We start from the raw sequence: 27901 nt of genomic DNA, 5'->3' as shown, positions 1-27901 counted from the left end.
TTCATTGCTCACAATATAATTCTTTTTTTAGGCTCCTTCCTTGTTTCCAAATTCAATGTGTGACGTGTCATAATAACGAACATCTGACTCATAGGTACGAGTTTCCCAGTTGCACTTGAAAGGACAATTAATCTTGGCAAACCATTTTGGACATTTTATAAAATCACATTAGCAAGATAGCATTAGCCACTGAATGAATCATCTTGCTTCCAATTAAGACTTACAGAATAGAGCGTACAGAAAACATCACTCAAACAGTTTACTACAGAAATATTATGAGTAGTATGATAGCACGCTAAACCAAACATAGCTGGAGGTCTAGAAATGCTTCAGTCAGCTTCCTCTTTCCCCCACCGCTCAGGATCCGATTTATGAATCAGAAAGGAGCACACAGGATTGCCGTCATACAAGCTTACAAAAGACATACTGTTTCCTCTCTTGTTGCTAACACCCACCCCCCCACTCTCTATTCATCTCCTGTGTGTGAGAGAGAGACTGACAGAGAGCGTAAAGCTAGCCTTATAGCATTTAGCTGTTAACTGTGGTAAATCACTATCAAAACATGATACTTCTCATCCAAAGACACCAACTGAGATCGGTCGACTTTGTGTCATTCGCTGTTTAGCGTGGGTGCAGATGTACAGAGCCTTTCACACGGACTGTACTATCATATAGACAGTCCCGTTCCCTCTTTCCTTTCACAGAGTACAGTAAAACGAGTCAACGGGGAAATAAAACCATTAACCTTTCACCTCTCGGCAAAAATAGCGAGGTCGCAAACAGACAGCTGCAGCTTGTATGAAGTCCGACTTCAATATCCCCCTGTGTGCAGCGAGGTCCCCCTCCTTCAGTGTCTCTCAGATATGTCTTTTCCTACAACTGACTTCAAACATCTCAATTACCCACGGCATGATGGGAAATATGCTAATGCATAGCTCTATCGCTCGCCTGCTGGGAGCTCACCACTGCCCTGCGGTTAGCTTGCTCTGAGTGAGCTCGAATATTTGGTGCAATCCCTTGCGTTCCGGACCTCCTCATCCCTTGATTCCGGTGTATAAAGGAAGATCCTGTGCATGTGTAACGTAATCATGTTAAGTGCTTATAGAGGTTGAGTCCGTTGCCTCTATTAATGTTGGTCCCTTTAAATGTGCCACCTGAGAAATGTGTGAAATCGGCAAAATGGGAAAGAGGGCTCTGAAGAAAATGACGCTCAGCTGGAAATGGAAGAGAGTACAGTGTTGCTGATTTGCTATAAGTATTGTTTATACTTGCGGTAAGGTCTTTGAACAACCCCCTAAACCTAACTTTTAGGAAATCTTTGCCATGTAAATCATTCTGAATGATATCTCAAAATGTTTTTTTTTTTTGCACAATTGCAGCAAAACTTTGCATGTGCATTCAAGATTTTACAGAGACAGACTTTACGTTTTTAGCAGTATGCTAGTATATAAATGCTAACGAAGCTAGCAGACACAACCTAAATGGGTTCACAAGGTCTTTATGAATCCATATGAAAGCCTGTTTCCATCTAAAGTTTGTTTTTTTGAGTAAAAATAATTATAAAGGTAACTGTGACATACACTGTGACATATAGTTGCCAAAGTCACAATTGCATGATGGGGTCACATTGTGAAATATAACAACACAAATTGATATTTCTCATAACTGCAACTTTATCAAGTTGTGATGTTATATTGGACAATGTTACATTATTCTTGCAATTGTGACTATTTCTTGCTTTACTTTATAAAGTTGTAATTTTGAGATAATTATAAAGTCATAATTTCCTTGTTTTTTTTTTTACATTTATTTTAAGGTGGAAACACGATTCAATAATTAACTGAGATTAATAAAATGATCACAACACCATTGTCTTTTTTTTTTTAAATCTGTATTTTAATAGGACAATGAATTAATTGTATTTATTCATAGACAATGCACCGGACTAAACAACTGGTTTGCATTTTTTTTCATTGTTTTTCAATAATTCATATATTTTAATGTCCATAACACAAGCTGTAACAAATTCCAAAGGACCATCGTCACCTGGTAGTCGTTTAAATGTACATTATATAACAAACAGGAAGTCTGTTTTAAAAGTCCCTTGTGGATCCTGAAAAAAAGAAAACAATAACAAAAAAGAAAAGAAACCCACACGTTCTCTGTAAGTCTGTGAGCACATGCACTCAATCAATCCAGTCAATCCTGTCCTCCAAATGGGGCAAAAAAATCTCCAAACCTAAACAGATGGTCCAGCCTTTCCGGTCGTTGATTGAGAAAGTAAAATGTAAGACATTAAATTTTTTGTCCACTGAAATTAGGAGAAAAGAAGAAACTGTAATAAATTTCACTACACCGAAGAACAAATTTACAGCACAGGTGCACTAGCAACACTCTCTCATAGTTTTCTGTTTTCATCTTTTCTTTTTCTTTTTTTTTATTTTACAACTGAAATACATTTATAATATATAATCAACACCATTTGAGTTTAAAAAATATGCATTTGTGAGATTCTATTCCCCCGGTAACCCTTTTAATACAAAGCATATCTTTACAAAAAGAATCTTGTTGCATAAGTCACATGGTAAAGCAAGAATGGGTGCAGGCATTGTGCAGGAGGGCAGTGGTGTGTGTGTGTGTGTGTGTGTGTGTGTGTGTGTGTGTGTGTGTTTTTGTGTTGGTGGGTAGTTGTGAGAGGGGCGTTTTGAGATCTTCTCAACAAATTTTGCTGTGATTTTTGTATAAAATATATAAGTTTTATAGTATTTTTTTTTGAATTTTAGATATTTTATGGTGTAGAAGAGAGAATTCATCTTTCAGGCACAGAAATTTTTTAACACCATTTAATTAATAATAATACATTTTGATTGAATCTCACAGACATATTTCTGCCCAAAATCAAAATAAATTCTATTTTGCTTACATAAAGTCTAAACAGATTTTGTGCATTATTTTCAGGACAATTAAGCACAACACCATAAATGCCAAAATACAATTTTCATTACTGTAATGGAATGATTTACATTTCTGAAGTATTTTTACAATCATTATGAAGCATTATACATTTGCTTTTTTATAATACTGTATTACAGTAATGAAAATCACCATTGAAAATGAGAAATACAAAGAACTAAAACGTACGGTAATGAGATTTTGCATGGAGTGTGCTTAATTATCATTCAAATGTTGATTAATATGACTTTTAAAACAATTTTAAGCAAAATATAATTTATTCTCTTTTGATTTTGGAGTGAAACAAACCTGAATGTGACTTTGTGAGATTTTTGCGTTTTTAAGTTCAACACTAAGCGTGTTTGGCTGATCACAATGATATAATAATCTCCATACAGTACAAAGAACCTGATTGGATGATTCTCAACGTGTCATCACACACAGCTTGATGCCATTATCCAGAAATAATAGACAGACCTAAGAATGTGTGCTGATAAAAGTACATCTTTAAAGGGAGGGAAGAATAAAAGTCCTGGGTGGGCTCTATGCGCTGGTCCAAGTTGGCCGGTTTCACCATATGTTCGACAACATGCACAATAATTTTAACGAATATAATAAATAAGCACGTTATTTTTCTTTTCACAGTTAACTCGCAAACTTTGGAGTATAAAACGGAATGCCTAGTATTAGAGCTCAAGTCCACAAGCCTCCACTGTCAGTTTGAGAAAGTCACATATATTGAAACACAACAGGCGTTTCCTTTTCCATTTGCTTTTTGCCACAAAAAAAAAAAAAAAAAAAAAAAGAAAAAAAAAAGAAGAAGAAGAATAACATCTCATTAGGCCCGGGAAGGAATGAACACAACATGGGTGGGACAGAGAGAGTGTGATACAAGATTTTCTTTGTTTATCACCTGTATCAACAGACTAATCTCTCAAAACAGCTGTTTTTACACACTCATTGGATTGGAAAGATCAATACTATATAACTAGGCAAAAGTAAAAAGCACACATTCTGACAAAAAGAGCCAATCCTTATTGCTCATGCCGAATTGAAAAAAAGACAAAGACTTACGTGAAACATGCAAGAGATTGGTCTCAAACACACACACACACACACACACAAAAGCATCCGACAGCATACCCTAGTAGAGCCCAGCTTTACTTTATAGTATCAAAAGTGCTTACAGCTGTGTAAAAGCTTGTAAAATCCTGCCCCTGCTGGTACACTCCTTATTCGTCCCAAATATCTGCCGATCCCATCAAACTGAAGACAACAGATTTAAAGACTCACAATACGGAAAAATTATAGAAGCTGTAACAAACACAATGTTCACTGTTTTCCTCTATGGGTTGAGTGAAAGCTTATTGGACCCCAGCATGAATCACATGATGTATGGGCCTAGAGTTAGAGCTGATTGAGCTCACAGAGACGGAGAGCTCTGGGCAGGAGCTGATTTAAAAAATAAATAAATAAAAAGGTCCAGCTATGGCCCATCCAGCTTCAGTGCCTCCTCCACTACACTAGGGGGCTCCGTCGATCCTTGCTGCTCCAGCGTCCACTTGCTAAATAAAATGGCTAATGGTCACGGCAGACGGTCTATAAGGCAGACACCCTGACAATGTTGCTTTGCAAGAAGTCAGGCGAGCTGGCTGAGTCTCCGCCCTCGGGTGTGGTCACGGGTGGGGTGGGCATGCTGATGACAGCGGCAGTGATGTAGGACTGCTCTTCTGAATTCAGGGGTAAAGTTTCTTCGAACTTGGCATTGAGACTGGAGCGGCTGCATTGGAAGAGAGACGGAAAGAGGGAGGGAGAGAGAGGGCGGGTGAGAATACAATCCAGCTGATGGGCAAATCCGCCAGCTGTTGGAGGGAATCATGATAGCGTTCCCAGAGTATGCTGGCATAAGGGGGGGGGGGGGTGTCACAACCAGAGCTTTACAGGATTCCAGCAGCATGAATCACTATGAGAACAACCGAAATACCCAGATATACAGTGAACCTGCATAAAATAAACTACACTTTATATAGTATGTGCTTAACAGGACTCATTATGCATACTACACTATACTACATACTCGTATTTGACATATTACGTATACTAAATTCTATACACTGCATTCTAATGCACACTAAATCTGTGCTCTAATCTGCATTCTACAATCTCTGTACTACATATAGTATACTATGCATTATACACTCAATTGAATATATGCATTCTGGATTATGTAATGTGTACTGCACATAGTAGTTCACTAAATTCTATGCACTATACTTTGCATTCATTATGCATACTAGCCACTATGCACTACACACTAACACTATGCATTACACACTGTATTGCATATATTTAGATACTAACCACAAAAGAATTCTACATTTAATGCACTAAATATTCCATACTATGCATTATACGTGTGAACACTGCATCATATTGCATAGTATGTCTTATCCACAATATTCTACATATGCATTCTAGATTACATGCACTATACACTTTTACTGAATTTTACTTATGTACACAAATACTATGCACTGCAAATAATGGACTGCATACTTAATTTCACATTTGCATACTAATTAATAATATGCTACATATGTGCTATGCTATAATACTACATTCTGCATATTAAGTATTATACAATGTATTCCACATATGCAGACTAAATCTATGCTCTAGTATGCATTCTATATTCTTTGTACTAAATATTGCAGTGGTTCTCAATTCCAGTCCTGGTGACCCACTGCTCTGCATATTTTGCATGTCTCTCTTATTTAACACTCCTGATTTAGATCATCAGCTCGTAAGAAGAGAGCTCCATGCATGAACTGTGTTCCGACTGACAGGGTCCCCACACAGCTCCCTACTCCCTGAGCACAAGAAATCTGTTGAAGTTTACTTCACTTTGGAACATTCATTCACGGATCTGCGCTATGCCACAACCTGCAGCGTCTTCACACACATATGAAACTTTCTAGAGAAGTTTGACTCAATATATACTTCTGTAAATGCAGTGTGGTGGGTCGCCAGGACTGGAATTGAGAACCACTGACATATTGCATACTACTATACACTTAATTCTACAAATACATTCTTGATTATAAGCACTACATAAACCCCTTCTCCAAAACCATCTGGAAATACTCACCATAGTCAGTATTATAAACACTTCTAAATAAGACACAGCTCTGACATATATATTCAGACTGCAACCAGTATCAGCCTATTTTTTTCGCCTTATGTCTGAGTAAGTGTGCATGAGTGTTGTGAGAGCACCTGTTGCTCATTGGTCTCTCTCTGATCTGGATGGTGCTGAGCTCCTGTATGCTGCCCCTGCGGCCGCCGACCATGTTGGAATTGGAGACATTGAAGCTCTTGCGCTTGTTTCTGCGCGTGCAGCAGGAGGACAGGCCATGTGGAGAGGAGGACAGCGATGAGGAACGGGACATGGACGGCTTCGTTAGGGAAACCTCCATACAGTTTGTCTCATAAGTTTGCTCATCCACAAACTCATGATTCTGAGAGAGAGAAAGAGACAGGAATTATTTATCACTATAAGGACTGATTTCTCCATTTGATTATTATATTAATGTGCTTACTGATTATTTAATTGTAAAAATAATACAAAGTTGCAAGTTTCAAAATGCATAAACATGAGACGTTGATGTGGTATTAATAAAACATCATATATTTAATCTATATTAGAACAATGAAATTAATAATATAGTGTGTGTGTGTGTGTGTGTATATATAGAGTATCATCAGTGGAGTCCTTAAATCCAGATTCACTTTAGCTTTGGCTGTTCCTCAAGCAGTCCTGCATCCAGCAGGACTGGAATTGCCTCGAGTCTAGTGCCCTAGGAAAGCCAGAGCGGGTCACAGTCTGTTCTCTAGACTGTCATGAGTCTAGCTGGCAGGGGACAACAGTGGCTGTCATTTTCAATTTTCATGCCAGAGCCTGACTAATGATTTCTCTTGAGAGAAAAACTGCACTTATTTGTGGCAAACCCACAAGCACTGAGGTGCAGAAAAGGTCTGGCACTGGTTAATGTTAAAAAATACAGACAAATAAATAAATAAATAAATAAAATTGTCCACTTTCACCCTCATTTTTACCTCTGCCAGAGTTCTCAAATAGAGTTTAATTCAAATATGGCATGCAAAAAAGCCATGCTTAATGTCAGTTATGGTTATCATGTCATAAGTGATCACATCTTGCCAGGTTTTGCAGCTAATAAAGACTCAGTTTTTAGAAAACGTGACCTTTTGTTTAAGAAAAACCTGGGAAATTGCACTTGTACTTGGAAAATAAATAAATAAATAAATAAAATACATTAAATACTTTTATGGTGCTTTTGCAACTTTCATTTTTGTGAGAACTATCAATTTAAATACAGTCAATATGGACACCTGACCAGTACCGACAGAACCTACTGAAGGTAGCTATTAAAGGTACTGAGAAAAAAAAACAAGAAAAAAACCCAAATAAGATCAAATAATGCAAAAACTATTATTGAGAACAGCTTCCAGTTATGTGTGAAATTTTCTCCTGAGGATCTTACCGTGGTTTTCTCCAAGCAGTGCAGAAGATGGTGATGCTGGGTCTCAAAAGTGGGGTTGATCTTACATACCAAAGATTTGCCAGCCTCTTTTGATGCTATTGGAGAAACAGAAAACACTGCTTATCAACCTATCAGCATAGAAAGAAATGAAAGAAAAGACAAGACAGCAAAGCCCGAATTCTCACAATGATCCAGCAACATTGAGACATTGTTGAAGAACGTTTGGCTAGTTCATTGTGACAACAGTAGGCTCTAGGTTACTGCCACGTCCTGTTCTCTCAAGATCACAACATTGACGGATGGCTCTTGGTTCAAAAACAGTGGACAACAGGAACAAGGGTATTCAGTGTGTGTCAATATCCACTGTATTAATATTCAGGATATATTAAATTATGTTATATTAACAAAGTTCGGGAGGAGCAAGTTCAGTAATTAACCTAATTAACAAGATTAATGGTATATATACTCATCAGACTTGCCTCTGTTAATTTACAGTTTTCTAGCATCCCTCCACCACCCCATCTCCTCACTTCTAACTATTCCTATCCCAACCTGGGATGGGGGGAGTACTCTGTGTTTGGGCCGAATTCTGAGCTCGGAGCCCTCCCCTTGGACAGCATGCCAAATACGCATAACCTTTACTCCATTTATTATATGTAAGTGTGAACTTGTGAATTTTTGGAAAGGTATGTGGAAAAGTTAAGTGTCTTCTGTATTTGAACCATGATGGCCACCGTATCCAATTTTAATAGAGCCTTAATGAATCAGCATGGCGCAGTGACCAGACGACTAGGGCAAGGGTGCGCAATCCTGCTTCTGAAGGGCCAGTGTCCTGCCTGGATTTGCCTGGAAGTTTCTAGTAATCTTGAAAACCTTGGATGGCTTCAAAATCAAACAGTCTTTGAGTTGGTAGGTTTTTGTTTTTTGTTTTTTGTTTTGAACAAGCAATTATTTTGCATTAAATAAAGTATGTTCTAAATCAGGAGATCTCAACTCTGGCCTTCAAGGTCCACTTTCCAGCAGAGTTTAACACAGACCTTGATCAAACTCACCTGCCTGTAACTTTCTAGTAATTCTGAAGGCCTTGATTAGTTTGATCAGATGTGTTTATTTAGGGTTGGAGCTAAACTGCAGGAAAGTGGACCTTGAGGGCCAGAGTTGAGAATGCCTGTTTTATATGAATGAGCAGAGGCTCCACAACAGGGAGGAAGGTTAGGACCTTCCAAGGGCCCTGATATGAGAGGATCGAAACAAAAGTTAAAATGAGAGGAAACACCACCCCCAACCCAGAACTTTTTGCCTGCTGTTTTATGAATATTGTGAATTTGGACATTTACGGAATTCAAACTCATTTTACATTCTGTTTCCGCCAACTCTGTAGTAGGAAAGTATGCAATTTCGGATGCAGCCCTTAATTAGCCGGTTCAGGTGTGTTGGATTGGAGCACAATTTTACAGGATATTGGCCCTCCAGAAGCAGTATGGGACACCCCCGAACTAAGGCACTGTTTATCAAGAGCCCGCGTATGGTCAACAGACACTTGATCAACATCCCCGTGGTCTCTGCCTCAAATTAAACCCCGCCTCCCATTTAGACGTTGGCCAATCAATGACATGCAGCTCAGACAGTTTCATTCCTCCATGTGATGTGTTCTGATGATGTCATGAAGACAGAGAGATAGAGCGCGAGCACTGGCCAGTCCAGACAGCAGTGAGAAAATCATTCAAAAATGCATGTTAAAAAATGCATGGAGCACAAGAGTAGTAGTTGTTGAAAAACGCAGTTAAAACAAAAAGTAGACAAGAGACAAAAGGTAATAAAGAGATAAAACCCAAAAGCAAAGTAGTTGAGAGATGGAGAAAAGCGTTGCAGTAAAAAACAGGGGGGCCCCGTTGGTACTGGCAAGGCCAAGCCGCATGCACTGCACTGCCATTGGACAAGAGGTCACACGATTATTGTCTCATGACCAGTCACCAGGAAGAGGTGCCGGCGCACCTGGTCTAGGCGTGAGAAAGAGTGAAAGACAGAGAGAGAGAATTAGAGGAACACCATGGAAGCGTTAAATGGGGACAGCAGCCCTGTTGGACCTTGACCCCCTGGTGGAGAGACGAACGACCGGGGGGGATAAGGGGTCTACATGCACCAGCCCATCATGTCACTTTCCATTAAAAGAGACCCCAGAGATTTGGTTTCCACAGTTACCTCCTCCTCCGCGTCTGCCAGCATTCCATTGCGTTTGTACTGCAAATAAGCATTAGCGCCACCGCTCTTCGTCGCACGAATTCTAGCAAGCCTGGTTTTCTGTTTAGGTGGACAAACACACGGGTGTTTAGCCTAATACCTCCTCTTCCTGTGGTCAATGTGTGTGTGCAATCGTGGTGTGACCGGAGGTCTTCATGCTCATGTCTCATGGTCAATGTGTGTATGAATGTGATCGTTGGTTGACCGGAGGTTGCATGCTCATGTCCAACATGAAGAATGGCAATGTGTCATTTGTTCCCTTTAGGGACATCAGGAGTACTTTGATACTAAAATTAAAAAAATCGATAATGTGGCTGGGTTTACATTGCAAAAAGTTGATATTTTGACACCATATCTAAAATATTAAATAAAAATTTAAATAATAATATAAAAACAAAACAATAATAATAATAAAAAACTAATGAAATCATTTTTATTCAGCAAGGATGCATTAAACTGATCAAAAATAACAGAAAAAAATTCATAATGTCACAAAAGATTTCTATTTCCAATAATAGCTTATTCTTTTGAACATTCTATTTATTAAAGAATTCTGAAAAAAAAAAAAGATCACGGTTTCCACAAAAATATTAAGTTTTCAAAACTGATTATAAGAAATGTTTCCTTTGCACCAAATCAGCATTTTAGAATGATTTCTGAAGGATCATGTGACATTGAACACTGGAGTAATGGATGCTGAAAATACAGATTTGGAATAAATTACATTTTTAAATATATAAAAATAGAAAAACAGTTATTTTCAATTGTAATAATATTTCACAATATTACTGTTTTTATTGTATTTTTGATCAAATAAATGCAGCCTTGATGAGAAAAAGTGTTTTTTTTTTAATAAATGAACAGACTTGATGAGAAAAAAATTCTTAGCGTTTTTATCTTTATATTTGAATGTTGATTTTTTATTATGTTGTTTTGTAATGTCTGAATTTTTGGTATTGTTACAATCCTATGGCCTTTCTCACTTCTCCCTCTCCTACTCTCGTTCTCAGTCCCTAGTTAACCTAAAAAACAGACTGTTGTTCTTGGGTGGACTGGTTGTACTGTTTATCTCTGTGTGTGTGTGTGTGTGTGTGTGTGTGTGTGTGGAGGGGAAGTGGGATATACTGTTATAACGGTTTGTGTCTCCCATGGGGTGGCTGGAGTCACAGAGTTCCATCATTTAAGTTTGATGACGACCAAATAATTGTATAGTATGTACAAAACTGGTTTAAATGACTTAAGAGCATAAACAATTGAGTGTGGTTAAGTAAACACTGACTGCTGTTGCTAACCTTCGCTCTCAAGAAAAGGTTTAATCAACTGCATCAATCACCATTTTCCATACGGACATGAAATGATGATTTATGACAGGAATACTCATGACAGATGTAATGACAGATCACAACACTCCTGCCATAATAAATTCAGACGTCTAAACCGCAGGCTAATGCATTGACTATAAATGCAGTGTGTGCTTTTGGACAGCTTCATTGATTATGGCAGTCACTGTGCAGATGGGCTGTAAAACTTACATTTAAATTTAATTGCGAAAGTAATCAGATTAATTGAGGTTTCAGAGTTAATTGAATCTTTTCTTTTAAATAATCCTGAAGCCAAGCATCAGGATATGCAAATTCCATCATCACTGATTGGAGCGGAGTGGCATACCACTTGCTGCCTATTCAAACATCAAAGTCATGATAAGAGCAAACCCAATTAAACTTAATTTGTTCACTGTTCCCTGCCATAAAATAATTGAGGACGTTTGCTTTTAAAGGAATAGTTCACTCAATAAGCCAGGAGATAAATATGCACGGATCAAGTCCTGTTTACAAGTGAAAACTGTCCAAAATGGGTTTAAACAAATATATCAGCTGATTTTGATGGGCAGCAGATGGACTTTTTCAAGGTACAAAGTGTTGTTATGGATTGGTATTTTGGCCAGAAGCAACGGTTTGAAGTAAAAATGCCTTGATGGATTTGTTCCCTACAAACACACAGCTTTTCACTTCACAAGATGTTAATTGATTGACTGGAGCCGTGTGGATTACTTGTGGATTATTGTGATGCATTTATCAGCTGTTTGGACTCTCATTCTGACGGCACCCATTCACTGCAGAGAATCCATTGGTGAGCAAGTGATTTAATGCTGAATTTCTCCAAATCTGTTCCTATTAAGAAACAAATTCATCTACATCTTGGATGACCTGATAGTGAGTAAATTTTCAGCTAATGTTCGTTTTTTTTTTTTTTGAGTAAACCCAAAACTTTGCAGTGTGTATGTTTTGTATTTTGTTCTATTCGGACTCATTCTCATCTATTTTTTTTATATATATCTGCTGCTGTCAAAGTTTCTCTGCCTGTCTTGTTTCTGTGTGTTTGTGTTTTTGTCTGCTGTGCTTTGTTGAAGTGATCTGGGCATGCACTAGAAATGATGGTTCCACAGAGACCTGCAGTTAACATACCACAGAGACACACACACACCACTCAGCGTGCAGACATCTGGGTCACAAGCACATTGTGCCAAGTTGTATTAAACACTATCCCAGCATCATTTTTCTGTGTTTGTGTGTACATGGTTCTGTCAGGGTCTAATCTCTTTGCCACAGCCAGACCGGCTTGTATTTCAAGAGAACATCTACATATGAGCCCAGCTCCGTATAACTCTGTGAGATCAGAGGCCGTGGACCCACGCTAGGGTCATGGGTGGCCCATCTAGGGTACCTTTTGGGCACGACGCTTCTCTGCTCGCTGACTCTGATGGTAGATCCGACTGAAATTGGACACAATGACTGGAACGGGAAGAGCGATCACCAACACACCACTCAAAGAACAAACAGAGCCGAAGATCTTTCCCATAATGGTCTTAGGAACCATGTCTCCATATCTGTAACACATTAAAAAAAAAGAACATAGATATGGATCAGTGGCAACAGTTCAGTGACAAATCAAACAATGAAAATCCGAAATCTTTAAAAATAAAATCTATCGATCTATCCATCATGGCATCATGGTCTTTTTTAAAATCATGAATTCAAACTGAAATTTTATCATTAAAGGTTATGATGTTGTAAATGGGTTAAATAAGGGATATTTTCAGTTTAATTGATTGACTGATGTTTGTCAGATGTTTGTCCGACACTGACTTCAATTTCATTTTTCACCAAATACATTTGCTTCCCTGCATATTAAAAAAAAAAATAATAATAAGATTATACCAGAGATTATAAATGATTACAAAAGTTTTTTCTTTCAGAATTTTCAAGATTTTTCTTCAAGGCCTTTTCAGACTTATTTCAAATAAAAAATCCAATTTAATTTTATTTAAAAAATGTAAAATGTTCATCATAGAATATGTGTATTCAAGTTATTGCTCTATAATGTAGTTTTGAATTGTATAATAGTTCCGGACAAAAAAAAAAAAAAATCTATGTCATTGATCCTGAAATTGCAGAAATATTTCTAATCTTTACAAGCAGGGTTTAATTATTGCTTCTGTCAGCAACACACTTCTTCATTTTGACCAGCTCAGCATGATCCCAGATGGCAGCACTAGGGGGCACTAGAGAATCATATAGCATGGGGCAAACATTCACTCTCCAATTCTATGAAAAGCTCTTTTTTTCTGTATTTGACCCCAGGCTTTTTTCCTCATAAAGCCTTAACATCCCCAAACTTTTTACTTGATGTTAAAAAATGACTGTTCGCATGTGGTGGGAAGAACTGCGTGTATGTGTGGGCTGAGTTTCATGCTACGAAGTAGCTATGCTATGAAGTTCTCTGACCTACTTTCCCAACTCTGAATATAAGATTACATTTAAATAATAACCATTACAATGATCCAAAGCACTCATATTACACACAATGTCATCCTAAAATGGCATTCATGTGAACATGCTGTCTTAGGAACACACAGTACAGGCACGATTACATTCTTGTTCCAACAAACACACACTCCCCTTCTGTTGTACCACCTCCTCTTCATCTTTTTAAAGCAGGCCAATGCATGACAAACCAACTCCGTCACTGGCATTCAGGAGACGAGCTGTCATTAGTCAACAGAATGACACCATCCTGGTTTATCTCATCAGTCCAAAAGCTGTCATTGCAATGACCCCACTTTAACATTTTGGTGGTGATGTTAACTAGTTGCACTTATACCAAGATATTACAATGTTTTTTGGCATGTATCTAACTACTTTATTCTTTAAAGGACATATATTCATTTATAAGATGCTTTTATCTAAAGTGACTAACAAATGAGGAATATCGCAAGCAGGTAGCATGCAAATGCATACAAATATTGGAATCATTTGTTACCATGGTAGGCCTAAATGTCAAAACACCTCCACAGTATTTTTGCTGTAATCACAGATTTTTCATTACAATGGTTCTACTATGTCTGAAATTTTATAGCTGAATTGATATAAAATGTTTCAGGGCATAACCATGAGCCAAGACCTCCATCTTTCAGGTGTTGAAGAATCAGGTATGACTACCTTACCTGAATGTAAAACAGTTCAGAGTCACCCAGCAAGCATGTATACATATTCACATTCTCATCTGGAATACACTGTGCTTAATTTTAAGTAGCTGACATTTTGTATTTGTGTACAAACAACTGAATAACAACAGTGAAAATATCTTAAAGGCATAGCTCTCCCAAAAATAGTCATCTGCATGTCATTGCAATACTGTATTGATTGTTGGTTGCATTTATTTAGAAATTATGAGTTATAAAGTCATATTGTGAGATATAAATTTGAAATTGTGACCTAAAAAGTTTCTATTCTATTACGGACACTGTACGAGAAAGTCAAAATTGTGAGATTCTAAGAAATAATGTTGCAGTTACCAAAAATAGTGGCATTTATGTGATATACAGTGGGTACAGAAAGTATTCAGACCCCCTTAAATTTTTCACTCTTTGTTATATTGCAGCCATTTGCTAAAATCATTTAAGTTCATTTTTTTCCTCATTAATGCACACACAGCACCCCATATTGCCAGAAAAACACAGAATTGTTGACATTTTTGCACATTTATTAAAAAAGAAAAACTGAAATATCACATGGTCCTAAGTATTCAGACCTTTTGCTCAGTATTTAGTAGAAGCACCCTTTTGATCTAATACAGCCATGGGTCTTTTTGGGAAAGATGCAACAAGTTTTTCACACCCTGATTTGGGCATCCTCTGCCATTCCTCCTTGCAGATCCTCTCCAGTTCTGTCAGGTTGGATGGAAAACGTTGGTGGACAGCCATTTTCAGGTCTCTCCAGAGATGCTCAATTAGGTTTAAGTCAGGGCTCTGGCTGGGCCATTCAAGAACAGTCACGGAGTTGTTGTGAAGCCACTCCTTCGTTAATTATAGCTGTGTGCTTAGGGTCATTGTCTTGTTGGAAGGTGAACCTTCGGTCCAGTCTGAAGTCCTGAGCACTCTGGAGAAGGTTTTCGTCCAGGATATCCCAGTACTTGGCCGCTTTCATCTTTCCCTCGATTGCAACCAGTCTTCCTGTCCCTGCAGCTTAAAAACACCCCCACAGCATGATGCTGCAACCACCATGCTTCACTGTTGGGACTGCACTGGAAAGGTGATGAGCAGTGCCTGGTTTTCTCCACACATACCGCTTAGAATTAAGGCCAAAAAGTTCTATCTTGGTCTCATCAGACCAGAGAATCTTATTTCTCACCATCTTGGAGTCCTTCAGGTGTTGTTTTTTCATGTGTCTTGCACTGAGGATAGGCTTGCGTCGGGCCACTCTGCCATAAAGCCCCGACTGGTGGAGGCTGCAGTGATGGTTGACTTTCTACAACTTTCTCCCATCTCCTGACTGCATCTCTGGAGCTCAGCCACAGTGATCTTAAGGTTCTTCTTTACGTCTCTCACTAAGGCTCTTCTTCCCGATAGCTCAGTTTGGCCGGATGGCCAGCTCTAGGAAGGGTTCTGGTCGTCCCAAACGTCTTCCATTTAAGGATTATGGAGGCCACTGTGCTCTTAGGAGCCTTAAGTGCAGCAGAAATTGTTTTGTAACCTTGGCCAGATCTGTGCCTTGCCACAATTCTGTCTCTGAGCTCTTCAGGCAGTTCCTTTGACCTCATGATTCTCATTTGCTCTGACATGCACTGTGAGCTGTAAGGTCTTATATAGACAGGTGTGTTGGCTTTCCTAATCAAGTCCAATCAGTATAATCAAACACAGCTGGACTCAAATGAAGGTGTAGAACCATCTCAAGGATGATCAGAAGAAATGGACAGCACCTGAGTTAAATATATGAGTGTCACAGCAAAGGGTCTGAATACTTAGGACCATGTGATATTTTAGTTTTTCTTTTTTAATAAATTTGCAAAAATGTCAACAATTCTGTTTTTTTTTTTCTGTCAATATGGGGTGCTGTGTGTGCATTAATGAGGAAAAAAAAAAAACTGAAATGATTTTAGCAAATGGCTGCAATATAACAAAGAATGAAAAATTTAAGGGGGTCTGAATACTTTCCGTACCCACTGTAAATTCACGATTATGAGAAATACTCAAATAAAAGAATGCCACAATTAGGAGAAATAATGTCAAAATTGTGAGAGAAATTGCAACTGATCTGCACACACACACACACACACACACACATATAGACCAAGAGAGAGAGTCAATAAGTTCTCTCTGCCTGACTTGTTTATCCATCACAAACCATATGACTGTTTTTTCTGTACAAAATGTTTTGACAAACATTCTTTAAAATATCCCTGTCACTTTAAGATGAAAAAACATAAATAGAATGGACATCATGGATATGTATATGTGTTTTGAACACAGTTGAGCTGCATATTTATTTCCACCTGCACACATCTCTTCTCAAAAGACATATGCAATGATTTAAAAGAATTAAAAAATAAATGAATTACAATGAAGTACTGTACAGTGTGCCATGACGGCGCTGAGAGGCTACCGTGCTCTAAGTGAAGGATCTAACTGAATTATGGCAATGAGAATATGAGCTCAAGGGGCCTGATGCGACAAAGCCTCAAAAGACTGAGCCATAATTACGGACGGCACCGAGTCGACCTCTCCAATTAAACGCCTGTAATTAAATATGCTAGTGAGATAGAAAGGGAGAAACACAAGACATGCAAAGAGTTAAGAGGCTCTCGTTTCTGCTTAGTACCATGGTCGACACTATGGACGACAATGACCCAGTCATTCAGAGCCCTGAAAAATATCCATATTAATGGTTACATGAGCTACAGCGGTATTCATGACTGATCAATAGAGAGCTTTGTGATTCCCTGCAACAACAGACAATAGACTCATTATAAGAGTCCAATAAAGTCCCTTGTAGGCAATTACTCTCATAATTAGATTTGTGTACATGATGAATATGTTGGCCACTAGCTTCTAATCCAAATCCGCACACTAAGCTGTTATTTGCAAAGTGTGTGTGTGTGTGCTCTCGCTGAAGCGTCACATTGCTCCACGGCCAGCCTGTACGTAATAAAAGACATTGACCTTGCACTGTCAGGTGTGTGTGTGTGTGTATGTGTGTGTGTGTGTGTGTGTGTGTGTGTGTGTGTGTGTGTGTGTGTGTGTATGTGTGTGTGTGTGTGTGTGTGAAGCAAACTAGAGGGGACAGCAAGGACTCTAATTTGCTCTCTGCGTTTGTCATTTCTTTGCTGCTCACTGTCCAGTACTGTTACATATGACAGCATCCCTATTAACCCAGCTGACCTGCACTGGCAACCATTACACACACAGAAAACAGAGCAAATTATTGCAGTTTAGATCATCACAAGCACTTCACTGCAGCCCAATATAAACGGCAATCACAAACACACACATACGCTTCCCTCTGTCCTCTTCTGAGGACAGTTTTGTCCTCAAACTATAGCTAATTAAACTCACACTCACTCTGCTTCTGCAAGAAACTTTGAGAACACCTTGACGGCCACAGTGCAATTACGATTCAATCAGCCAGCAATGGAAAAACACCAACCGTCTGTAAGTAAACAGCTGTAAAAGCATGCACACCCAAACACAGTCTTACAGATTACAGGGGGGTGGACGAAATCCAATGAGAGAGAAAGAAAATGAAAGAAAGACTCATAATATGACAATGAAAGCAGTAAAGCCCTGTATTTTTTTCTCCATACTTTCTTTGAGTCCGTATCTCCACTCTTTGAAATGAGAGGAGAAGGATGGATGGACGGAAAGAGACAGCGAGATTAAAAAATGCAGAGCTCACTGACTTAATAGCTCTTGCTTCATGAAGCTCTGGACTGATTGGAGATGAAATATGCTTATCAAGTTGAATGTGGCACTCATTAGAATACTGAGAGTTAACGACGAGTGCGTTCCATTTAACTAAGCTTGCCTGGGCTCTAACTGTTATTCACAGACACACATGATGGAAATGCAATCAATCTCCACATTTTATTTTCCTGTAGCGTTTGTACTCCATCTAAAATCACAATTCACACACTGACACAAACTGAAACTTGAACTTTGAAACAAACTTTTCAAAAGTTAGCATTTTCAGGCCCCTTGAACTCCATTGTCGTGTAAATGAACGGCCACTTAATCTAGACTGCTGCACATCATCACGAAAGCTTATCATTTGTATGTCTTACAAGCCTTGCCAATTTTAACTTTCAAGAGATTTTAAAGCATTCAAGCACAAGACATAAAAGAACTCAAGACATGAAGACACGTAAAATCTGAGTACCTGCTGTGTTCAGTGCGCACACAGAGAGCTGCATTTCAGACAGTGTGCAAACACCAAATTGAGTTCTCTTACACGTCTTGCACTTGAACGAACAAATACACCTCACCAATTCAAACATTCAAGCAGAAAAAGACGTGAAAGAGCTTAATTCAGCACTCGCGCGCTGGGTTCTGTGCGCACAGCGCGCACACAGAGAGTTGCGTCTCATAGCCCGTAAACACCAAATTGAATTTTGCCTCTGCTTGCGCTTGAATGGACAAATACATACAAAATTAGTTTAAACAAGAATTAATCTAATTAATTAATTTATTTATTTTATACAGGGAAGTTTATGCCATGCAATTTTACATTTAATTATTTTCGTTTCAGTACCAGCTGAAAACAGCTACAAACTTGAACAAACTTTGTTCTATAAATTTATTTGTGCTATTTACACAATTTTAAACAGGTTCCATGGGTACAACCTGCACTGGGGCCCCGACACACCCCAGCTTGGGCCCAGCCTAGAGAGGATTGCACTTATCACCTAGTTGTTGAAGTTTTATCGACCACCAAGAGAAAATTATAAGTCTGATCGCTAAGAAAATTTGTGGTGGACAGATGCGATTCTGATTGGTCAGATAAAAGCAACATGCTCTTTTCCACCTTAGTTCCACTCATTTAGTCCAGACACTGATCTGCAACTTATCTAAGTGAAGGAAGCAAAACAAACAGGTCATTTTTGTCATGCATGAGTGGCACTCCTGAGATCTCATTCTCCTCACCCGCGGACAGGCGCAGCACTGTAGATGAAATTTCACAACTTTTCATGGGGAGGGTTTCATGAAAGGTTTTTGCGAATGCTTTATGCCGAGGTGGTTGGAAGCTTCACACAAGATCCCCTCCTCCCTCATCAATAATTCTGTCTATGCTTTCCTCATCCCTCCCATGAATGCTCAACAATCTGTTTTATCCCATCTTACCGTCCTACCTCTTTTCACTCTCTCGGACTCTAAAACACACATACATTTTGCGAACAGACACACTCATTCAGACTCGTATCAGAGATGTCCCCTGTTCAAGTTTGGATAAAGGCGAGACAGATACGCGCAGTTTATTGCATCAACAAATGCTTTCTTCTCCCGAACACTTAGTACAAGCAGGTACAAACTCCTTGACCTGATAATGAAAGCTGTTCTCCTGGCATTCAAATTCAACTTCTCACTGAGGGATAAAAGTGAATGAGAAAGAGAGAGGAAGAGATGATAAGGGTCTTTTATCTTTTCTTATAAACCCACAGAATGGTCTCTTGCTCCACTGACTCACAGCAGATCAATCAGAGATAAAGCTCTGAGCTCACTTTTGTGTCCAAGAACAAAAATACTCCACGGACACGAAGCACAAGGTGTTCGATTTCCAGAGAAAATCACACTTAATGATCATTATACGGACAGAATAGCCATTTTTACACCACTGGGTACTGTGACTGGTGATGCCGTTTATGTCACGGCTCAGGGAGCAGCGTGTGAAACGTGATGAGATATGGAGGAGGAACAGAGCGAGGTCATCTCTGATGGTGAAAACGAGGAATGTGAATAGGTTGGATGCGCTGACATTGAAATAGAGGCGGGTGAATGAGCTATCATGGGCAAACATGATACACTCATAGCCCAATCAATTAGAGCAATCTCATTCCCCTACTGTGACTCGCTCAGAGTAAATGATCGATAGAGGAGAAGAGAGGTCGAGATGCTAATGTATGCCAAGATGCTAAACAAAAGTGAAGTCTTCTCTGCTCAAAAATCTAGCAGGCTGCTTATTTGTTTTAGGACATGAGTAGACTTGAGTATGCAAACGCGTTCAAAAAGCTGACGTATATCAAGCGTTAACATACCTAATGTTCGCTTGTGTTAGCTATAGTGGCAACAAACCTCAGCAAAAAAAAAAAAAAAAAAAAAGTGTGTTGTTATTCAGCTAACTACTGAACTAAAGTAGTTCACCTGCAGGTAGCGTTTACACTAAGGAATGATAAACTACAACACAAGTTTAATTGGCTTATCTGACGAAACTAATGGTAACAAGTATGCTAACTGTTGCAACGTAGCTAAAATAATTGTCCACCATGACAGTTGACCTGAAAGAGAGAATGGATGATAGCATTTATGCTAAAGTTCGCTATGGTTCCTGTTGCAGTAATGCGCTCTTATATTACATTAAAAACTGCGTTTTGACACATGACAATCCACAATGACAGTACGTGACCCGAGAGACTAAACTGATGGTAATGTTATTGCTGCTAACATTTGCTAGGTGGCAATAAATCAATTTTAAACAAGCTTCAAACACCATAATAATAGCCTGAAATAGAAAACTGATATTAGCATTTAAGTTAACGTTAGGTACGCTTTGGTGTCTGTTGCAGCACATGCACTTGTATTACGTTAAAAACTGCACTGACGTATTTTGGAATGCAATGATTCACAAAACTTGCGTACCTAGGCCCCTTTAAGCCGTCATCACAGAACACTGGCAGCTTCCATTTTCAGTTCTCTTTCTATGCAAATTAAAAAAAGCAGTATTAAATATGGGAAATAATAACTGCACCATTTCCAGCCATAATTGAAGCTCTGGATGTTTGTTTTATGTTATTTTGTTGTTTCCTGAGGAGATTTTAATGTGTTTACGTATTGCTTTCGGTCCAATAGGACTTATGTCGTTACGAAGAGCTAATCAGCATAATTATGATCACATAGCTGCTATTATGTGTGGATGCTAATGACCTACCGGACTGAACTGTGGGAGCTCCCCTGCCTCGCGCAGTAGACTGAGGAAAAAGGGGAGAAAAAAAAAACAGTATATTTTCAACCATTTCTCACTTTATAACTACAATATTGTGCATATGCAACAGACGGTCCACATGGAATTTGCACCGGCAGAGCTAAAACTCAAAGACAAAACCTTCACAAATTTGGGCAGAATGCAAAAGACCACTCAAATTCACTTTATTTGTTTCCTCTTATTTTAATTGCTAATGTTGATGAAATAGAAAAATAAATGCTTAAATTTGTTGCTTATTTGATTTGCTTACAGCTACCAATAGGTTAATAACTGTTAATATGCACACTACTTCTGCAGCATGGATGCAAAGTAATCAAAATCGGTTCGATTAGTGCATCAGAACACATTTTGTGTCTCAAAGTTCAAAAGAAATAGCCGGGATGAGGTCTGGATAAGCTAATAAGGCCATCGCTAGCACCAACGCTAATGATCTGAGAAAACGATCTGGGGAATCCAGAGTCCACATGAAGATGAAACGACATTATTACCACTAAGTACCTGCAGCAGGTGCTCATATGAGCAGTCGAGTCCATTAACACATGTCCACCGTCATGCCATGTTTAATGTTCTATGACCGCTACAGTTACGCTTCTATAAAACATTTATGATTCACACATACACTCTTGACTCTGAGGCCATCTTTCCATCTGCTGTCCTCCTAAACGTGTGATTTGGTATCTACAATCAGTCATATAACATACCTATATAATTTAACCTTCTTACTATCATAACAGAGCAGCTATGGAAATGTGCAAATGTGAGAAATGGCTTCATTCTTTCATTTCTCTATTTCCGAGGGAAGCTATTTGAGCATACGGCAATTGAGCGAGGTCAAATCAATGAGCTGTCCCTGACATTATCACAAAGGAAAACTCCTCATCAAATGGCAAAGGCCAATGTGCAATAGTACTGTGTGGGAGAAAGAAAGCAGGTTATGACGGCAGAACATGAATAGATATAACATCATTGAGGCACTAGCAGAGGTCACAGTGTGGCGCTGATGTCAAGTGGCATAATGCTGCAATAATGTTTTGGAAAATGTCCACGGAACATTGAGGGAATGCTTAGCACTGCTCAGGTGTGTCCGACACTGGTTCCAGCAGAGAGGGTGAAGATGCCCTCTGCTTCAGTCTGTGCTAACTGACCTTCTCACCACAGTATATCTGTAGATGTCTGTCTAGCTGACTTTCTATTACTTGCTCAAACATGCTGCAATTATGACTGTTAAAAGACATAGTTTCCTTTTTTCTGTAATACATTCCTCCTCAAATTCTCATTACGGCAATGCATCTGCACAATTTATTATTATTATTATTATTTTTTAGTTCTCATGATTCTAAATAATGATTCTCAATACTGCAAACAGTGTTGGCCCATACTATAGACAATAATGTAGATTGCCTTTGGCTCCGATGAGCCTTGGGGTCCCTGCGAGGAGATCCATACTAGAAGAACAGATGATCAAAACCGCCAACACAAGGATGCTTCTCATCCCTTCCGACTGTAAACCATCCTATCATGACCCGGAGATGTCCTTGACAGGTTTTGTGAAATTCACCCACAACATGCAGAAGCAGACACATTATTTATACACCCACACACTGAAAGTCTGTCAGAAAAAAAAAAACAGCATTTTTATAAACAGATCTGACTCAGTCTCAGTCAGTTCCATTGATTGTCTCTGTAGTCCTGGAGGAAAGGCCATGCACACAAACACTCGCATGAGAAAGGAAACACAAACATTTGTCAAACGAGAGCCTTATTGCCCTTTCTTTCAGCTCAGAGCTAAACATACACACACATAATCCAACTAAATCATGCACACAGACAACACATATATATTCATAGACAAGCTCCAATTTGACACTTCATTCCACCTACAGACCCGAGCCCAGAGGACAATTAGTCAAGCAGGCCTTGGGCAAGACAGATGCAGATGCCATATTTCTCTCTAATCCAGTTATAGTGTGCCTGAGTTCCCATAGTCAGTGTGTGTGTGTTTACACTAATGATGCACGAAGGATTCCGAAGTTTTATTAGCAGATTTTGGTCTTCAGAATTTTATTGTCTCCAAGAGAAACATCAACTATTGATTGGATTTTACACCATTCTGGCATGCATGAGGTATAAAAAGCTCATTTCAGCTTCAGGTATGAGGAATGTGAGAATTATACAGTGATTCTGATGATTTTAAACATTTTTCAGTAACATTATGTATCATGAACTAACAATGAACAATAATTTTAAAGCATATATTAACTGTAAGTAACTTGATTTGGTTTGGTTTAGTTTCATTTTGATTTATATTTATCTATGAGTTTGATGGTACTAAATGTCAATTTTCTGAAAGTACAGCACTTGTACTGTTGCTAAGCTATGTTGTGCAATGTTTATTTCTGACTTCTGTTGTTTGCATCTATTTTGTGAAACTTTTATACATACATTTAATATTGAAATATTTGCAAACCCAGTTGAATTGTATAAATATACTTGTGTTCATACTTAAAACAAGCACTGAAGACTCTCCGTTTTAAATTGTATGTTTTGAGTTTATTTTGTGAGGTTAAAGCCTTATTTGACAGGTCAGGCCCCACAAATCCCACATAACTCACAATCTGGGTATGAATATGCACACAGAAATCTAAATAAAACGGAAAAATCTGTCATTTATGAACGGAGTAGTTGTTGCCTCATGTAATTCTGCTTTCACCTACAAATAAGATTCTGGTATTCTGGTAAACTCACTCGACAGAATTTTGCAGATTACATCTGGGCTTTAATACTGTTAAATTAAAACTGGAGTTATTTGAGGCTGTTAACTTGGTTATGAGAGTTTTGTGAAAGCAGAAGAACTGTAAAAACCTGATCAGCCTTTCATCATAAGGTCTTCACACACACACCTGAGTCTATACGGCGTCCGTGACGAATAAACCAGTCTTGTTACCTCTGAAAGAGTGTCTCCGGTAGAGCTGCTATAATTCACGGAATAAAAAATGAGCGGGAAAACTGAGCCAAGGATGAAGAGGGATGAAAGGCGGGCGAGCTATAAATAGCCCACCTGGGCTGCTTCACTCATCTGTCTGCTTTTGAACTTGTCGTCTGCCAAATTGGTGCTATGGGCCATGCCATCCATCTCTTTTTGGAGAAGGGGTGAGGAGAGGTGCTAGAAGAGCCATACCCCTAGCAACCATGCAATCCCTCATTCGCACACTGATCCATCACACTATCACGTCCAAATCACAAAGACACACACACAAAGGTCCCCTTAACACCACGTTCCATGTCCAGATAGTATCTGGATATTGTTTTTTTTAGTCGGATTGTATTAACACCTTGAGTTCAACGTGTATCTACTTACATATTATATTACAAAGTATACCTATCTGAAGATGAGCCATCATTTTCTTAATTTTAAAAACACTGATGGACGCTTTCCTTTTGAGGAAATATCGATGCCACTTTTTCTACTTCAAACCGATCAATGAATCTGAGTGGCCATGATAAAGAAAATGAGAAAATCTTTTGAAAATCTAGTTAAAACACAATTACTTTTCATAATGGTTTCATATGGTTTTGAAACACTTTTATTTTTAATAAAAGTTAATAAAAGTTAATGTGTCAGTGAGTATACGTATCATTTTAAAAAAGTTTTTAAATATATTTTACAAAGTAAAAAGCATTTTTAACAAATATCATGAATTATGAATTTATGAATATCATGAATTTTTCTGGGAAAGGAAATGGTCAAATTAATTAATATTTTCTTTTTCAAGAACTTAATTATTTAAAATGAGGCTTTTTCTTCTTTTTTTTTCTACCCCAAAAAAAAAAAAACACAGTAACAAAAAAAAGCTCATCAGAAAAAAAGCTGTATTTATTAATGCCATTTTTAATGTATTAATTTTTAAATACATTAAAACAATCCGGCCAAAAAGTGGCATGCAATTGACCCAGAAACAAGAAAAGCGGAAAAGTGAGAAAAATAAAGGTTTAAAGCACATTGCATGAGCAAAATAAAAAAATAAAAACTGCAACACAGTGCTTGGTATGACTAAAAGAGCTATTGCTACTGAAGATCTTGTGATATCAATGCTGTATTAAAATATATAGTGTTACTGATGGATAAAAGCTTGACAGAAAAGTTCTATCTTAGACCACCTTTGAATATGATAATCCATTCAAATGTGTCTTGGGTGCATTTACATCTAGATTTTAATGATACCAGTTGCAAAGAGCCATTAAAGCACCACAAAATGTTCTCTTTTTCTAATTTGCAACACTGAAATTACACGCTGTGTTTATCAATGCGTTAATGTGAGCTTTTCTTGAAGTGTTTGTGTGATTATCACCTGACAGATCATATTGGCTCTGCACCGGGTCTGATGAGCTAAATACAGTCAGACAATGAGCCTCCCTGTCGAGGCTGTAATCACGTTCAGTGCCAATAAATACAATTATGTTGCAGTTGCAAAACAGCAAATTTACCCAGAATTCCTCACATCGCACTCGTCAGATAAAAGAAGCATGTATTTCTAAGTAAATAATGCTGCTTCACACGTCATTACATCGAATCAAAGCAGCTTGCTTCTTAAGCAAGTTGATTTACAGAGCGAGGTGAGAACAGCAATCTACCACTGTGAAGCGTGTTTGAGATCATCTTTTATCTGTGGCGTTTCATGTTCAGAGAAGTGTACTTCTTTGATAAACACTACTCTTTTGTTTGTGTCTGTTTGCAGGATTGTGTGTATAAGAGTGAACTGTGTGTGTATGTGTGTGAGCCTGAGTAGAAGAAAGCACCACTAGGGGGTGCTCAAACACAAAATAGCTCCTTGGCACAGCCAAGTGTCACTCAGAGGTCCTGTGCACAGCATGTCCAAACCAAACCGAACTAACCTAAACCAAACTCTAATCCCAAAAGCAATCTGAGCTGCTGAAACCCATCCAGAACTCTCCCTCTCCTGCACACCATCTGCTCCCAGCCAACAGGGGGCACGACTAAAAAAGACAAAAATTAGCATAGACTATACGTCTCATGGGCTAATATATAGTAGTTTTATTCAGCTTTCTTCGAGCTCAAGACACTTAAAATTACTTGTGTTACACAAAAGACATTAACTTGGATTTAGAAGAACCTGAAGGCATTTGGTTGTTCTGTTTGTCATGTAACACCACGCCAGCTTCTATGGCTATTTTCATGGCAAAACAAAAGGTTTAAATGCACACTATCATTCAAAAGTTTAGGATTGGTAAGATTTTTTTTTACAAATGTTTTTGAAAAAAGTATTTTATACTTACCAAGCCTGCATATATTTGATAAAAAAATACATATTTTGAAATATTGCCATTTAAAATTCTATTTCTATAATTCTATTTATATTTTAATGCATTTTAAAATAATTCCTGTGATGACAAAGCTGAATTTGTCTTTAGTGTCACATGATTGCTCAGAAATCATTCTAATATTCTGATTTGCTGTTCAGGAATTATTTCTTATTATTAATGTTGAAAACAGTTCATATTTAAGAAAACCTTAGACTTTTTTTTCAGGATTCTTTGATGAATAGAAAGTTCAAAAGAACACCATTTATTTGAAATGGAAATCTTAAGTAACATAGAAGTCTTTACTGTCACTTTTGATTAATTTAATTTAATAAAAAATTTAAATTACTTTCATCTCTAGACTGACTTTGATAAAATCGTTTCAAGTGTTTGAATAAAACAAAGGTTCAGTTCAACAACTTTCCTTTTTGGATGTACTGTCCCTTTAACTGTGACACACTACTACAGAAAAATGACATACCCAAAGTGAGACCTGAGTGTAATTTATCATTTCCACAAATTTGCTCTGAGCGATTACAGTGCGTCGGCCTCCAGTGGAATTATGCATCCGTTATGCTAACCTCTCATCCGAGTGTCTTTCGAGATAAATCACACCACTCTTCCGCACTAAAGTACCAGACTCAGATCTGCCATCTTATTTTCTGAGTACAATCTATATATTCATATTAATCCATGATCTCAGACGCCGCCTGAAAGTCACTAAAATTGGTCGCAGTCAGACTTTCACTCTCTGTGCTCAAAGGGCCCTTAGCAGGTTTCCAGAAGTTGGCTATTAATCAAGCACGTCCTTGGTTCTTTAAACCATCTTGCTGTCCGCACCCTACTTTGCTCACACACTTTTCGTCTAAGGTATTCCAGCAAGACCTGTTCCTAAAAATCTCAGTCTACATCTGCTTGTTTAACTCCACCGTGCAGGCATCACAGTCTCTCCTGAAGGACTTGAGGATCTCTGCATGTTTGACAAACAGGTTGTCTCATTAAGCCTGTTATGAATGTTTTCAGACGGGCCGTTCCTCCGCTCACAGTGGCGTCTCTGCTTCCCTCCATCCTTCTCTACTTCTACCTCTATTTCTCTTCTTCTCTCCCTTCACTCTCTGTCATCACTCAGCAGGGTGCACACTTTGGAGGTGTGATTGCACAGATGGAAAGGTGTAAATAAGAAAGGCTGTGCGACACACACACACAAAGAGACAAAAAGGTCTAACAAAAAGGACATACGTTAGCTGAAAATAGCCAGCCGTCTCTTTTTTTCTGCCTTGTGGCTGCGTCTGCAGCTAT

The 27901-nt window shown here is 38.4% G+C and overlaps 1 protein-coding gene across 2 annotated transcripts in view; it reads right to left on the bottom strand.

Moving 5' to 3' along the window:
* LOC109076406 (potassium voltage-gated channel subfamily D member 2-like) overlaps positions 1-27901 on the bottom strand; it is a 113564-nt gene that overhangs the window by 7757 nt on the left and 77906 nt on the right. Inside the window, exons 3-7 of one of the 2 annotated variants that reach the window (XR_006157837.1) lie at positions 12480-12642; positions 9717-9815; positions 7515-7610; positions 6229-6470; positions 4056-4732 (exon numbers count right to left, since the gene is read on the bottom strand). Coding sequence is in view for 1 of the 2 variants with exons in the window: in XM_042748964.1 (XP_042604898.1) it covers positions 4552-4732; positions 6229-6470; positions 7515-7610; positions 9717-9815; positions 12480-12642 (781 nt within the window). In the remaining variant the exon portion in view is untranslated. Of the gene's footprint in view, positions 1-2982; positions 4733-6228; positions 6471-7514; positions 7611-9716; positions 9816-12479; positions 12643-27901 lie in introns of those variants that run through there. The other variant, XM_042748964.1, reaches the window with a different exon arrangement.

The sequence above is a fragment of the Cyprinus carpio genome, chromosome A4 (genome assembly GCF_018340385.1).
Source record: "Cyprinus carpio isolate SPL01 chromosome A4, ASM1834038v1, whole genome shotgun sequence".
NCBI classification, from domain to species: domain Eukaryota; kingdom Metazoa; phylum Chordata; class Actinopteri; order Cypriniformes; family Cyprinidae; genus Cyprinus; species Cyprinus carpio.
The sequence above is the reverse complement of the archived record's forward strand: the minus strand, read 5'-3'. Positions and strand labels throughout refer to the sequence as shown.